The sequence below is a fragment of the Olea europaea genome, chromosome 6 (assembly GCF_002742605.1).
Source record: "Olea europaea var. sylvestris chromosome 6, O_europaea_v1, whole genome shotgun sequence".
Lineage (NCBI taxonomy): Eukaryota > Viridiplantae > Streptophyta > Magnoliopsida > Lamiales > Oleaceae > Olea > Olea europaea.
This window is the reverse complement of record NC_036242.1, coordinates 11,966,784-11,984,328: the sequence shown is the minus strand read 5'-3', so window position 1 is coordinate 11,984,328 and position 17,545 is coordinate 11,966,784. Positions and strand designations below refer to the sequence as shown.

General features: G+C 30.0%; 1 protein-coding gene across 1 annotated transcript; it reads left to right on the top strand.

The window, feature by feature from the left end:
* Nucleotides 1–3,623: 3,623 nt before the first annotated feature.
* On the top strand, nucleotides 3,624–6,675 carry LOC111395853 (NAC domain-containing protein 21/22-like). Its single transcript, XM_023022048.1, has 3 exons — nucleotides 3,624–3,883; nucleotides 5,174–5,448; nucleotides 6,086–6,675. The coding sequence occupies exons 1-3, from the start codon at nucleotides 3,712–3,714 to the stop codon at nucleotides 6,578–6,580; spliced, it is 942 nt and encodes a 313-aa protein (XP_022877816.1). The 5' UTR covers nucleotides 3,624–3,711; the 3' UTR covers nucleotides 6,581–6,675.
* Nucleotides 6,676–17,545: the final 10,870 nt, after the last annotated feature.

Genomic DNA, 17,545 nt, shown 5'->3' with positions numbered 1-17,545 from the left:
GTAAAGTCCAACTAACAAATTCATAATGTGTTTAGTGCAGATGGTACATGATGACACATAAACTAAGTAATCTAAAAAGACCTAAACAAGCAATGGAAATTATTTTAAAGCTTATCAATTTTAACTCATACATGATCACAACCAATTAGTTCAAGAAATATGTGTTACACTCTAACAATTTCCATAACCAATTATTTTTCAATTTTTTTTTTTTGTGTTTTTCATTTTTATTGAAATGAATGCTCCACATAAAAAAGAAAATAAAGTCAAGCACACAAAGATAAAATTAATATGCATGCGCCAAAACAAACAAATGAAAATGTACATGCAAAAAAATTAAATTAAGTTAAATTAAAATAAAAATAAAACAACCAAAATACACGTGATGCATGCAACAATCATATGACAATTAAGAGCAGGCATGCATATAAAAAACCTAATCAAGTAGGTATATAAGTGTTCTTTCCTTTAAGAGCATGACGATCTATTACCAAATTTGGGAGATCACTCTTCTTCACTCAAACCTGTCTAGAACGGGGATTGTTTCCCGATAGTTGTGTCGCCAATTAGGTCAAACGATTTAGTTGATCAGCATGGAATCCAATCTGACCAATATACACCTGATTTTTAAACTTTTTCAAGTTCAAGCCTTTCTTATTGCTCAGGTAGTGATGATATTTAGGGTGGTTGTGACCTAACTCTTCACACTGAAAGCATGTCGGGATAAACCTAGGACCTATGTCATGTGGACGTTGATTTCTATTCCTAGGTCAACGGGTCCTACGACGTCTAGTAGACCTACATCTTGAAAATCCCACAACATTAGATATAAGATTAGTCACAATGTTAGGCTGGTCAGTAGCACAAACGAAAGTGGTCTGTGAAGTACTAGCAGCATTGCTATCAAAACCTAGACCTCCTTTATCACTAGCCGGTTTGCTTATTCCTAAAATATTTTGTAGCTTTTCAGAACTACTAGAAAAGGCAAGTATCTGAGACCTAGACAACTCTAGCTTACTCTCAAGGTGCTTAACCTGAATAGGTAAGGTCACATTCTCAACGATCAGCTTATTTACCCTCCTAGAGGACATCTCATTCTTGCTGGTAAGATCACTGACTTGGGCCTATAACTGTTCCTTCTCTAACCTAAGTTCATTCACTTTCTTGCTTAGCACCTGATTAGTAGCTATGATCTTAAGGCTTTCTTCATATATGTTCTCATAAACTTCTTCTAGATCTTCCTCATTTCCATTCTCATCACTAGATTCTTCGCTACTATCTAAGTCCTCATCCCTTTCACTCCCCTATTCGGATCCACTGTTAACCCTAGCAATGAAGGCCACATAATTTTCACTCTCCTCACGTGTGGATTTCTTACTCTGATTGTCCGAGCTAGACTCGTCATCAATGAGAGTAGTATTCATTATCTCTTCAACTCTCCTAGCACTCAGGCACTCACTTCTCATTTGATCGAAACCCCGACAGTTATGGCATCTCACAGATTTAGATTTTCTCCTAGATTCACTCGGGCCACCCTTTTGTCTCTCTTAAGGCTTCTTCTTATTCCTAAATATTTTCTGAAATTTCTTAGCTTGGTAGACCATCTCCTCATCATTGGATGAATCTGAATCAGAAAATTCCATTCGGTTATTCCTAGCGAATTTCAAGGCTATGAATTTTTCCTTAATAGGATTGTGTTAGGTCTAGAGGGATCCGACTAACTTGTCTACCTTGATAGTGTCTATATCTTTGCTTTCCTCAATAGTTGTGACTTTCAACTTGAAACGCTCAGGTAAGGATCTAAGAATTTTTCTAACTATCTTGGGATCGACCTCATCATTGGATGAATCTGAATCAGAAAATTCCATTCGGTTATTCCTAGCGAATTTCAAGGCTATGAATTTTTCCTTAATAGGATTGTGTTAGGTCTAGAGGGATCCGACTAACTTGTCTACCTTGATAGTGTCTATATCTTTGCTTTCCTCAATAGTTGTGACTTTCAACTTGAAACGCTCAGGTAAGGATCTAAGAATTTTTCTAACTATCTTGGGATCGGGAGTTTTCTCACCTAGGTTGAAGGAAGAATTCACTATGTCATTTAAGCTCCCATAAAAGGCATTAAATTTCTCATAATCTCTTATCCTGATTTCCTTAAACCTACTGGTCAGCTTCTGTAACTTAGAATTTTTAACGGTTTGGGTTCCTTCATGTGTGGTTTGCAAAATATCCCAAACATCGTTAGCTACCTCACACATAGATCTTTTCCTAAATTCCTCGGGGGACACGGCCATAAACAATGCATGTATGGCTTTGCTATTAGAGTTATAGTTATCCAATTGTATTCTAGACCAGTTTTCTACGAGGGTGGGAGTGACTACACCATCTACTGCGGAACTAGGGGTAGACCAACCATTCACTACGCTCTGCCAGATGCGCTCATCCATAGATTTCAAAAATGCCCTCATTCTAACCTTCCAATATGCATACTACCTTCAAAGTGGGGCAACACATTCAACGAGGTACTCATCTAGACTATGTAAGGTCAGGACACGATTTTAGACTCTGACACCACTTGAAAATTTGACCTAGAACGCATAGATACGCTAGATAGTTTGGTTAACGCGATACAGTGTTAAATTCAAATTTTTACGTTACTAAGTTGACGTTCCACGTTAACAATTTGTTTGACCTTACGTACGGAATTAATTAATCAAAGCAATAAGTCACTTTAATTAATGTCTAAACGGTTAAACATACAATCCAATTAATTCCTAAGGTTGAACTACCGATTTGAATAAAGTAAAGTAAACAATAAACACAACAACTCACAATATGATGACGGAGAAACCCCAATGTTGGTAAAACTCCGGGACCAAGCCAGTCATGTCCACTATACCAATTCAGTAAGTACAAGTTAGCAAACTTCGTACCCAATCAGACCCGCTATTCCAGTCTCACGATCTACTGCCACAGATACCCCTAGCCTCCTACTGGACTTCCTAATCTACCTCTTACAACTCAATCTACTGTCCACTACAGCCCCTTGGTCCTTAACTGATTGTATCACCAAGTGGAATTCCAAAAATCATTTGTTCTTGTCCGATTCACTGCGCTTGACATCAACCTCTCTCAATCCCCAATGAGAGAGTCCCTTCCTTAAAAGATTGACGAAGAATGGTGTTTTGGGTTATGTAAATTCGATGTTTTTTCCCAAAACAATGGTTGTTGGATCACAAGATTGATGTAGATGGAATCACCAATTAATTTTACCTTGGATCTCTTCAAAGATGTTATGAATATGTTTGACAATGAAAGAACAATGTAGCAACCTCCCAAAATTCGTGCAAGGGCTTTGGTATTTATATTTGAAGGTGTCTAGGTGGTGTGGGCCAAATAAAACCATTCAAAGACGTGGACTAGGGGTTTTGCCGCATAGGAATGTCGCTCGAGTGAGAGCTGGCACCAATCGAGCGAGAGGTGTTCTATTTTTTTCGCTCGAGCGAAATGCCAGCGAGAATCGAGCAACAGTGAGCAGTCGTCAGTATTTTCATCATAACTTTCCCTTCCATTATCCGATTGATTTCTTAATTGTATATATTGACCTCCATACGCTCTGTCATTTGTCCTTGCATTTGAAAGTCATATTCTCTCTCTCTCTCTCTCTCTCTCTCTCTACCACCACCACCACCACCACCACCACCGTGCCGGAAAATGAGTAGTTTGAGCATGATTGAGTCAAAGCTGCCGCCGGGGTTTAGGTTTCAGCCAAAAGATGAAGAACTGATATGTGATTACTTGATGAAATGGGTAACCGGCTGCGGCCACCAAACCCCTCTGTTAATTGAAGTTGACCTAAATAAGTGCGAGCCTTGGGACGTTCCCGGTGAGCCCTCATATTTTCTTATAATTTGCTTCATATTTTTATTTTATTTTTTGAAGTATATGTATATATAGATTATATACATTCTATATTATTATTCTTGGTGCTTACTGTAATATATATTCTATGCATTAATTATTTTTCATGATGTAGATCTTAATATCTTTGGCAGTAGATAGTGATTGGTTTTGATAGAAATTCAGTGGACAGAAATTTATGTAATGTTGTTATTATTCTAAAATAAGTCATTTTAATTTAAGACAAAAGAAGAATATTCTAATTAATAAAGTTTTGGTTGCCTGAGGGGAAAGTAATTATCATGGTGAGTGCAATTCATTTTCATTCGGCTGAGTGAACTTCATTTTCAATACCCTCCTCCGTTCATTTTATATATTCTAAATTAATCTTTAATTTGTTACTACAGCTAGTTAACTTTTATCCTTGCAAGTGTATAAATTCTTTTGCTTTAATTTTCTTTGTCGTCATGTCTACAAAAAGTAAAAATCACATCAAATTTAACAATCACACCCTTCTAAATAAATTCTTGACGTTCACACAAAACAATTTTTATCCGTATATAAGTCATATTTATTTTGATTATTATCTAAATTGATGATCGGTACTTCTAAATATTGGTTTTGATTTTCGTTGGTTGCTTTATATTTTCTGTTAACATCTATATTTCTAATGTTTTAGTAAACTAGATCATAATATTTTCTACTTGTATATTGTGTAGTGTGTATATATTTCAAATACCTTTTTGTAGAAATTGACACTCTTGGTAATATCCTAACCAAAAGATGGTGACAGTGAGTGATTTTATTTGACACTCTTTGTAGAATTTCTATTTGCACATTTGCACATTTTATCAACCACACGCGTGTAATATTATGGGTTTCAACGTCATCAATTTTCAAAATTTTCCTTATTGTTTGAGAATAATTCTTTCTTTATTGTGCATGAATATTTTGACGCTTTGTCTCTACATAATTATTGGAGCAAAAGATTATCCATCAATATGGGTATTGTTTGTCGCCTATAGGTCCTTATCGACCATCCACTATCATATTCCTATTTATTTATCATATGATTTTTACGTTTACTTCTTAATTATGTATCTTTATAACAATTTTCTTATTTTAGTTATAGTTATTTGATACTCCAATTAACTTTCTTAGCAAATGAATGTATTTTATTTCACTTGTATAAGATGTTGAACGTTTCATCATGCCTAATTATTATTTTTTTTAATAAAAATACGACATTTGTATGATTTTCATAAATTGGTTACAGAATCAGCATGTGTAGGAGGCAAGGAGTGGTATTTTTACAGCCAACGTGACCGGAAATATGCAACCGGACTAAGAACAAATCGGTCTACAATATTCGGCTACTGGAAAGCGACCGGAAAAGACAGGCCGATTATTCGAAAGGGAACCCTAGTTGGGATGAGAAAGACATTGGTATTCTACCAAGGTAGGGCTCCTAAAGGAAGAAAAACTAGTTGGGTCATGCATGAATTTCGCCTTGAAGGCTTCTTGGGCCCTCCTAGACTATCTTCTATCCGGGTAATTAATATACTCTCTACCCTATAATTAAATTCTTAATTATGATTACCTTACTGTTAAGTTAGTTTAAGCTTGACTAATTACAATCAAGTTGATTAAATTATATTTATTGCATCTGCAACTTGTCAAAACTCTGGACGTATATTACAGGCTGTTTTCACAATTTTAAGAATATCTAATTTCTTAATGGGATTTTTTTTTTATAAAATTCTTTAATTTTGTTTTCCTTAAATAATCTATTTTGTCTTTTCCCTTCCCTGGAGTTTAGCTAGCACCCAATCCAGATCTAAAACCTAAAATAGAATCTTCTTACATCAAGACAAATCACTTCATATTATATTCAAAGATTTTTTATTTTATTTTATTTTTTTATTATTTTTATTTTTGCAATGAATTATGTTGCTTAAAACCATTTTCAATAATGTGGATTAAATTGTATTTCGTACGACATGTTTATTAATGATAAAATTTAAATATAATCAATTAAATAAATGTAGAACTTACCTTGTTTTGAGACGAATAGTACACTAATTCATGCACCTTATTCATTCTCACCATTCATCGACTCTTTTCAATACTCTCTAGAGTTTTTCATATTGTATATGAATTGATTGTATGGAATTAAACTTCCATGCAGGAGGATTGGGTTTTATGCAGATTGTTCTACAAAAAAAGAGAAGTTGAAGCCAAACAAGAAACAGGAAGCAGCTGCGAAAAAGAAATTACAACTTCTTCTTCTCTTCCTCCATTAATGAAACCCAGTGTCACCTTTAATCAAAATCAGGCCTCAACAAATGAGTTTAATAATAATAATAATAATAATAATAATAATAATAATAATAATAATAATAATGAGCAAGTGCCCTGCTTCTCCATTTTGACCCAAAACGAAAATAATTTCTCACAAATCACAGAATCATCCAACAAATTCATGCCCGGAGGGTTGCCTGCAGATCATAATCTTGGAATGCATTCATCATCATCAAACGCTGATCAGACGGTGATCAAAGCTCTACTCTATCATCTTACCAAAATGGACGACAGTAAGTTCTTCCCAAGTTATGGGGATGGAAGTTCAATCAGCTATCTATCTGAAGTGGGATTGCAGTCTTCCATGTGGAATTACAACTGATATGATATTTAGAACTTGAATTATTTGTGCTACTTTAATTAAGATTTGAGTTTTGCCGACATATGATTCTAATGATAGGTTAAGTTGTTTCCTAAGTTGTTGGATTTCGTGCATTTTAAACATATATTCATAAAAGTTTATAAGATTAAGATTCTGTTGTTCAGTAAATTCGGTTTCGTTTCGAATTGATCGATCATTTACCAAAAATTTGTGACAATTTTATTAATTTGTTTATTTCTATTAGTTTGATCACAAGAAAAGTTAACATCACAACATAGTTATTTTTCAACTAGAGTGTCATTTCATCCTTTTCTATTAGTTAAACAAGCATGGACAAAATAACGAAATTGTGACAAACATCTAAATTCAGTGACAAATGATATTTTTATCGGATGTAAAGCTAAACAAGTAGAATGAAACAGACGTAGAAAAAGGTGGTCACGCCTTGAGGGAAGAGTTATAGTCTTAGACACTCATCAGTTAGCTTAGAAGACAAAACTCGCTCCTCGAGAACATAAAGTTTGAAAACTTAAAAAATAGTCATCTTTCTCATCTATAAATAGCATATCGAAAGTACACCCACTAGTTTTCATATTCTTTAATTAAAGCTTAAATTTAATGACCGATTTAAAACAAAATTAAGTTTGAAGATTAACATAAAACTTACTAAAAATTCAATTATCCATCTCATGTCACGATGTAGACAAAGTCAATTGAAGTTGAATTATTCACATATCATTTACTTGACTTTTATTTTTCCCTTGAAATTTCATTAAATCGTAATCTTCATTCTTGGATGAATATCTACCATTTATTTGAAGTTATGTGGATGCACATGTTAGACATCAAATCAATTAAATGAGATAATTAAGACATTTGCACTAAAAAATTAAGAAATTAAGAATTATATGTCACTAATTGGACAATCAACCTCTCTTTTAGGACTTTATTCATGGTCTAAACGTCCACTTTCCTTAATGTCAAAAAGATGAAATCAACTGACTGCAATTGCTTAATAGTATTATAATTATATAGTTCCAGTGTTAGAAAACAACAAATGTAATACGTTTGTGTTTGATAATAATAAACATTTGTTACCATAACTTTCAGCTGTACGAAAAGAAATTAAAAACACAATTATTTATTGAAAAAAAATCACTAAATCCTCATGAGATCACCACAGAGATTCCTTAACTTGATTTTCAAAGGTCGTGTTTGGCTTTTCCAATGTGTCTATGGATTTCATTAAAAAGTATGTCACATCACCACAAAATGCTTATGTCGTCAGGTGGAGGTAGATGGTGTACTAGACATCCTTCATTTAATTTTTTATAATGTATTATTACAATTAATTTTATCCACATTCCCACAGAAAATGCTCTTTTCTTCTTCCCTATCTTGCTCGTCACATGTGCAACAACCACATTGGAGAGGCTCTTAAAACATTTTCAATAAAATCCAATCGAGTAACAACTAGTGAGTATTGAAGTTCAACGTAACAATACGGTCATTAATATAATTTTTGGTGTTAACTATTATATTAATAAACTAAATACAAGCACAAAAATATTAGAGTTAGGTTGTTTATGGAGCCCACAACTGTAATTAGAAGCTAAAATTAAGATTATGCAATCCGGGGTGCAAGGTATTCTTGAAAGGAACTGATGACCAAACTCCCCTCAATAATCGTGATAGGAACAACATTTTCCCCCTAATCCGGTCCATGTAATAAAAGATGACTTTTTTTTTTTTTAGTTATTTTAATATGCATAATAAATAAGAAACGTTTAGTAATATTTATTTTTTTATTTTTTATTTTTTAATTTTTTTATGTCAACCATGTGATCTTCTCTGGAAATGATACTCCTGACCCCAACGATCTCATAAATGGTATCACTAAAATGATAAAACTATAGTGAGGTTGGAAAAATAGTTGTGCACGCAATCATAAAATTATTGACCATAGTTTAATTAGTATAATGAAATTTTTCCGACTTTTAAGATTTTGAATTTAACCCCTACATTAGCCACGTTTTTTGGGCCAATATTTCATATTTCTATAAGTGGAAATTACATGTACTACATTTAAATAAATATTCAAAAATTACATATCATCATTTTTATTTCACAAATACTGCAATATATAAATAAAAAATGATTTATCGAAAACAACTTGACTCCAATTGAATAATGCATTTAGATAGTTTATATCTCTCCACCAAACAAGCCTCTTTAATTCACCCACAATTATCGCCAAAATAGACAAATTCTGTCATCTTCATGTTTAGGCAGAAATTAGAATTACATCAATGGAAAATCCAAAAATAAGGTTTTCACATCCCGCAAGGATTCTTTTCACATCACTTTTTAATTCTATTTCAATTTTGCAGATTTTATTGAAGTTATTTTTTAAGACACATTCAACCATTCACCAATACAAACATAAGCGTGTATTATGTAGAAATTCGATGACTCTGTATCATATTCAGAAACAATTAACGTAATCTAATTTTTCCATCTTCACTTCTATTATCACTAATCAAAAAGTGTGAATGACATTTCAAGGAATTCTATTTTCTTAATTAACCCAAATCACTATAAATGTCACGTACGTGTCACAAATCATAACATCGAATAGACACACATATGCTAAATATCCTTGATGAAACCCGTCTACTTCAAGGATTTAAGGAATATGTGTGAACTAGATAGATAATAGTGACTTCCATTTCGTTTATATGTAATTTTATGATATCACTTTAGTCATCGATCTCTCGTATTTCAACAAACCAGAGTCTAAAATATATAAAGAATGCATATTTATAGGTAGTATTATAAGTAGAGATTTTAAATTGGGTCATATTTTAAAATTCTATATATTGGAACACATAACAAATCACAAATCAGCACCAAATGTTGACAGGAAAAATGGAATTCACGAACAGAATACAACATTCCTAATACATATCACACCAATAACTCAGGTTTACATAGAGTGGTGAAACTATTGTCTGTGTTCATTCTTTCAAAATTTCTGGAAGATAATGCAACCAGTAATCAAATTCTACGTCTCGCAAATTGAAGAAATTCCTCAAGCAAGAATCACACAGAAGAAGATTATTAGCCTTGCCTACTGATGTTATAATCTTGACTAGATCTGAAGACACTTTATTGAAAGTGGAATAGCTTTGATACTAGTTTGTTCTGAAAAATAAGAGATTAAGTCACAATATGAACTAATTGATTACAAGAACACAAGAATAAAATAATTTGTAGAGAATAGAGATTTTACAATAATATGGAAAAAAAAAAGAATAAAATGATTTTGTATTTATAATTTATCTAACTTATAATGAAATTTAACAACCCAACTAAATCGTAAAGAAGAGCCAAATATATATAGGGGGCAATTCAAGCCCTAGATCTAGAATTGTAGATTAAATAGAATGCTTAAAAATTTACTTATCTTGATCTTTTAAGTCCAACACAAATATCAACTCCCAATAGGACTTTCAAGTAGAATTTCAACTAGAATTTGTCCAACAGACTTTGAATAGGATTTCAAAAGTATTCCAAATAAAATTCTTCATAATATGTACTTTAATTAAAACTCTCAATTATCTTCAATAAATAATTCGAGTCACATCCAAATTCTAACAATTTCCACATTAATACAAATTCCACTACAATGAACAACACTTAAAATTTTTTCACCTAGAGATAAATTTCACTACAAGGAATATACTTGAACAATTCAATGAGAACACAAATGAACTTCTCCATCAACAATTTCAACTGGAATGCTCTCCACCTCTGCTACCCTAACTAAGGGCAAAAGTCATCTAATGACCATCAAACAAGGCTGAAACAAGCACTACAATAGAATCACAACTGAATGCATCAAAATAATGATCTTGGCTAGAGTCAGCACCCTTAATCGCAATTAAACCATCTACAAAATTCGCAGAATTGTACCTGTGTGGAATCATGTAGTAAAAAATGGGTCTATTTCTAACAATTGAATACAATAACATCATCTACAATGATGGCAAGACAAATTTATACGTATCTTCAAAATTCAGCTGGGATGTATCTTAAAAGAAGACCCCAAATTAGACTCCAATATTACATAAGCCAACTCTAAATCCACTTGAGTTCTTAAAATATGCTGATTACTCGAAGATTTCGTATCACACTATAAGAAATATAAATGGGGTTTTTCATGTCCCCATCAGCACAACACAGGCTCCTTCAATAACTTTCAGGAACTAACCTTCAACAATGTACATGTACACTTTTAAATCAAGAGTACTTAAAGAAATAAGATTTCTAATTAGATTTGGAACGTGTCTCACTACAGCAAGTGCTATAATTGTCCTATTAAAATTCTTTATTCTGACCCGACCAATACCATCTATCCGAGAAAGTGTATAGTTACCGGTCATCACAACACCTTTTGTAACTTCTTCATATGTTAAAAACTATTCCCAATTGAGCAACATATGAAAAGTGCAAGTTGTATCCAAAATTCAAGTCTCATTAGGTTTAGAGTTGTAGTCAGACATAAGTAAAACCTCTCCACCACTGTGAAAATTTTTAACAATGACTTCACCTGAAGTATATAATTGCTTTCCCTTCTAAAAAGTTGTAGCCAAATTTTCTCTATTACGTAAGTTATAGTAATTCTTAATTAAGTGCCCCGAATTGTTGCAATAAATTTGGAAGTTAGACATTAATTTACCCCTTGCACAGGCACCATCAAGAACTAGGTCATCATCATGAACTTCAACAGTATGCTTCATCTACTCCTTTCAAAATGGAGTATCATAGATTTCTTCAATTGTGAGATCACGACTATATAAGATCATGTCTTTAAACAACAAATATAAAGCATGCAAAAAACACAACAAACTCAATCTCATATAAGTGAGCAATGATCGCCTCCTTATTTGCTACTATGAAGATCTTGTACTGCAATCCAATAGTGGACCATCATACGTTATAGTCGCCATCACAAAAAATCTCGATCTTTCCAAGAATTTCAAAATCAAAAGCTCTGATACCACTTGTTATAATTTGCACCAGATCTGAAACCACTTTGTTGAAAAAGGAATAGCTCTCATACCAATTTGTTGTGAAAATAAGAGATTAAACCACAATATGAAGTAATTGATCACAATAATACAAGAATAAAAAAATTTGCAAAGAATAGAAATTTTATTATAATATGGAGAAAAATACAATGATTTTGTGTTTATAATGTGTTTAACTTAAAATGAGGTTTACCAACCTAATTAAATTATAGATAAGAGGCAAATATATATATATATATATACACCAACCTAATTAAATTATAGATAAGAGGCAAATATATATATATATATATATAAGGAACAATCAAATCCTAGAAGTAGAGTTGTTGATGAAATAGAATGTCCAAAAGTTATCTTATCTTGATCACTTTAAATCTAGCACAAATTTCAACTCCTTATAGGTTTCCAAATAGAACTTTAATTAGAATTCATCCAATAGACTTCGAATAAGATTTCAAAACATTCCAAATAGAATTATTCTTACTATACACTTTAATTAGAAATCTCAATTATTTTCAACAAAAAATTCGGATCACGCCCAAATTCTAACAAATGAAATGGTAATAGTAATGAAGCAAGAGAAACCATTTTGAATTTGAATTCCACATTATCAGCTTATGAATTAATGGCAATCTATTTCTCTATATTTGATTACTTCAGTTACATGCACAAAAAGGGAAAGTTTCGGAAACAATAATATTGGTCTTTTTATATGATTAAGTAGTAATTTCGGATTATAATTACTTTTAGTAGTATAAATTGAAATAGTATATATTATTAAGGCATTTATGAATTTTTCCCTTTCTATAAACTAAATAGAGAGCAAATACGAACTGTAACTAAGCAAACTAGATGATGTTATAAACATGATTGAGAGAAAGTATTCAGAGATATGAATCTGCAATAAAAAATAATCCCAAGGTTTTATTTTATTTTATTTTTAAAATTTAGCCATACAATGTATATAAATAAGGGAGAGTTAAGACTTTTAAATGGAATATGATTTCTTTAAAACACAATTTTATTTTATTTTTTAATTTCGAAAACTTGTCATAATTAAGATATCAGGCGAACTGAACTTGGTCAAATTTAGTGCAAAATTCTAATTTTGTTAAACTATTGCACTCATAAAGGACTTCAGATGATATTTTCAGAAACGTAATGCAATTGTCTCTATTTCCTAAGGGGGAAATGCATGGTAATACTTCCATACCATATACCAACCTATTAACTTATTAAGTAATGAGATGGACAATAAACAACGAGCATATCATCAAAGCCCCACTTTCTTTTAACTTTTAAGATCTATTGTGGTGAAATCACCAAGTATCCGCTTATAATTGAGTTTCAATAATTTTACATAATCCTAATAAAAAATAAATAGCACAAATATTTAAAATTTTAACAATAGTTATTCAATAAGGGAATGGCATATTTGCAGTACATTAATATTTTTCCAAAATATTTATATACTTAGCGGACATTACTTTAGGAACAAAAACACCATTCTTTTAAATTTTAGAATATTGATTTGTATAGAATATTGATTTATATAAAGTCTTGTATTTTAAAGAGCAATAACCGAATATTATTCTTGCATATTAATAGATGTAACATTTGCTTTATTCAAGAAAAGCAAGAGAATAGTATTCCTAGAGAATATTGAAACTTATAAAATGATACTCTTCAAGAGAAATAATACAATATTCTTTTTGAATATTGATAAAATATATAGTTAATTTTTCTTTAAAATAAAAAACTCGACACTCTTTGAAATATTGATAAGGTATAAAATTGTATTTTTTACATTAATAATAATACAATATGTTTCCCAAAATATTGATATTTATAAAGTCATAATTCAAGGATAATAATACAATATTCTTTTAAAATAATGATATGCGTGAAATTGTGCTTCTGCATGAACGGAATAAATCCTTCTAAAATATTGATACGTAGGTTTTTAATTTATACCCCTCTAATGGTAATAATATAATATTCTTCTGAAATATTGATTTTAATTGATATCAATTTAAGAGTAATAATACAATATTATTCTAAAAAATTGGTAAGAATAATAAATTACATGCAAAAACATAAATGTCTATCATTAAACGATACAGTTAAAACATTATAATCAAATTGAATAATGTATATTGTTTTGTTGTTATTAAATTTGAAGGAAGAGAATATTAATATTTTCGTTTTAAAAGGAATAAAAACCTTTTTTGTCAATTCAATTTGTCAAAGCTTCGTGGCTTACTTTGAGATAAAGAAAAGAATCGAATCACTCACAATTGGCTAGAACCTTATATTGATAACGTGTAAAATTAAGAGAAATAGGAGAATATTATAATAGAATTGAGAAAGAGAAAGCTATAGAGTACATTTTATTTAGAACCAAAAGCTCATATTTGTAAGCAACCTTGCTACATGAACTAGTTCAATGACATAATTTTAAACAGGGGACACGTCTCATTTATTCATTTGACAGCTAGGAAAAAAGTAGTCAGATAGATATCGTGGCAACACCCTATCACCCAACCTTGTCAATTTTCCTGTTTGAGTAGCTTTATTCATTTACAAGATATAATTAAGACTGCATTGATACAATTGTCATTCATATAGTGTTTAGATTAGATCATTAAAATAAACACGCATTCTCATTATGTCAAGCGAGAACATACTTCTAACCTTTCAAAATATATATACAATGGTGAATTTGTCATTAATTTTGATAGTATATATGAAAGGCTAAATATATTCACACTACAGTTTTTAATAATTAGACTATATTTTAACTGTAGTAAATGTTCATAATCTTTACACACTATCATATTTACGTCTCAAACTTTTTATCATTGTATTTTATTCTCAAATTAATATAAATTATTCCTAATTATGGTTTCACTCCAAAATTTTATTTAAAGTAGAGTAGAAAGACACATTTGTCCATTACTAGTAGTAAGCACGTGCGTTGCGCGTTCTATGTATCAATGAATGATATACGTACTATTTTCGAATTACTAATACCATTCTTTTAAAATAATAGAGGTAATTGATGTTATTAGTTTAAAATTTAAATGTAGAATGCACAAATTTGTGAATGAGGATATGGTACCTAGAAATTTTCCTTCGTGTACAAAGTCTGAAATTTTTTAAAATTCCACATAACAGAAAGTTGACATGTTATAAGGAATGAAGTCTTCAATTTCCTCTATCTCAGTCTTCATTGTGAGGGTGAGTTCAATTTCATAATTCACATTTGAGTATTGGGGGTTGATGGCTCTTATTTTTCCATTTCGAAATCAATATGTTTTTTCTTTCTCAGGCATAGGAAAGAATTTTTGGATTGTGTCCTTCAACAACATAGCTTGAATCTCACTACCCTGAAAATATTATAATTTAAAAAAACAAAAAAACTATTAATCTAAAGTGAAAATTCTATAAGAAACATTATTCTAACATAAACAATACCTCCTCATCAAACAAAATTAGTTTTAAAACTTGAACAGGTCCATTTTTGTTGTTGTAGATATTAATGGAACATTTTCGAAGTATGGATACTTTTATAATCCACCCTTCTTCAAAGGCAGTTAGTTGTTTTATAAAAATATGATCGCAACTTTTATTTGGTGACATCAATCCTACAAATATGAAAACAAATTTAAGATATGATAACAAAAATATTAATTAACAATTAACAAAACGGGAAAAGTTAATATTTTTCAAATTAAATTGATGACTTGACTTATTTTGTAGATTTACTGATGAATCAAATCTCATTTCTGTTAGTGATTTTGACGACACTGTATTCATTGGTGATGTTGCCATCATTCAAAATAAAAAAAGTTAGTGATACAATTAAATCCATGATATTAGAAATCAAATTGAAATGCAAATCAAGATAAATGATAATTAACCAACAAAAAAAAAAAGAAAAAGAAAGAAAGAAAAAACTTCACAATGATCATCAACTTAGAAATGATTTTGAGAAACTCTAGCATAAGAAAAATTACTTTTATTAACAATAGTTCTTACTCTTTTGTGTTGATTTTTACATATAAATTTTGAGCATAGAACAGAATGAGCAAGGTTGGTTTTATAGCTATAATGGCATGGGGGTAGAATGCGAAAGGCTGGTTGATTTGTTGGCTATAATGATCATAATTACTTTCATATTAAATCCTTATTTGGCTAATTTTTTTTAAAAAATATTTAATTAAAATACAATTTATGTTACCTAATTACCAAAGTTATTAAATAACATTACTTTATTAATCAAAATATGTCTAACCTATGTTTGTCATTAATGTAAAGTCGGACTCATACTTTAATTCATTTTTGACACACAAGAGCCTTCCCCATAAAAATTTTAAGAACAAAATAGTCAATTGAATAGTAAATCATTGAATTTTCGTTTATTATTATTATTATTATTATTATTATTATTATTATTATTTTAGTAATTGAATATCGGTTAACTTCTTATATTAATTCCAAACCAAATGATATGTATTAATTAAATAATAACTTCATATAGGAACTATAATGTAAATTATGAAGATTAATAAGGACTTTGTCAATTAAAAATAAAAAATTTCAGAATAAAATAATCAATTGAATGTTTCCCAATCATCCATACATTGGGTAAAAGTGATTGGAAGTAGAAATGATTATTGACAATCTTAAAAACCCTTTAGAAGTTATTTACTTTAACATATTTGTAACATCATTAATACATTAATGCAATCTTTCAATTTTGCAATCTCAATTAGATAATAACTTAATACATAAATTATAATGTAAATTATGAAGATTAATAAAGGCTTTGTTGATGAAAAATAAAAATGTAAGGAAAAATTAATCAACTGAAAGAAAAGCCATTGAATTTTCATGTGCAAAAAATATTTTTTTTAGTGATTGAATGTCCCAATTAATATAATAAGGCAACATTTGGCACATTTGCTACCTCATTGATACATTAATGCAACTTTTCAATTTTGTAAACTCAATTAAATAATAACCTAATGGATGGATTGTAATGCAAATCATGAAGATTAATAAGGGCTATGTTGATGAAAAATAAAAATTTCTTTGTTAATGAAAAATAAAAACTCAATGGATGAATTATAATGTAAATCATGAAGATTAATAAGGGTTTTGTTGATAAAAAATATAAAATTGCTTTGTTGATGGAAATTAAAAATTGTAAGAACAAAATACTAAATTGAATGATAAGTCACTAAATTTTCGTTGATTTTTTTTTTTATAAATAATTGAATATCAGTTTCACTCCTTATATTAATTCCAACCCAAATGATAAATATCAATTAAATATTTCACCACTTATATTAATTCTAAATAAAATGATATTTATTAATTATATTGGTAATAAGGGTTTTGTTGATGAAAATTAAAAATTATAAAGAAAAAAATCAATTGAATACTAGTCAATGAATAAAAAAGATGAATTTTCGTGTGTAGTTTCTTTTTTATTCATTGAATGTCCTCATTAATTTATTAATGAAACTTTTAAAATATTTGTAACCTCAATTAAATAATAACTTAATGGATGAATTATAATGTAAATCATGAAAATTAATAAGGGTTTTGAAAAATAAAAATTGATTCGTTGGTGGAAAATAAAAATCGTAAAAACAAAATGGTCAATTAAATGATAAGTCGTTGATTTTTTATTTTTGATATAATTGAATGTTAGTTTCACTCCTTATATTAATTCCAATCCAAAATGATAAATATCAATTAAATATTTCACTCCTTATATTCCAAATAATACTAATTAAATTGGCATTCCAATTATGAGGGTATACTGGACATATAGTTAAATATGTAGGAGTAAATTTGGTAT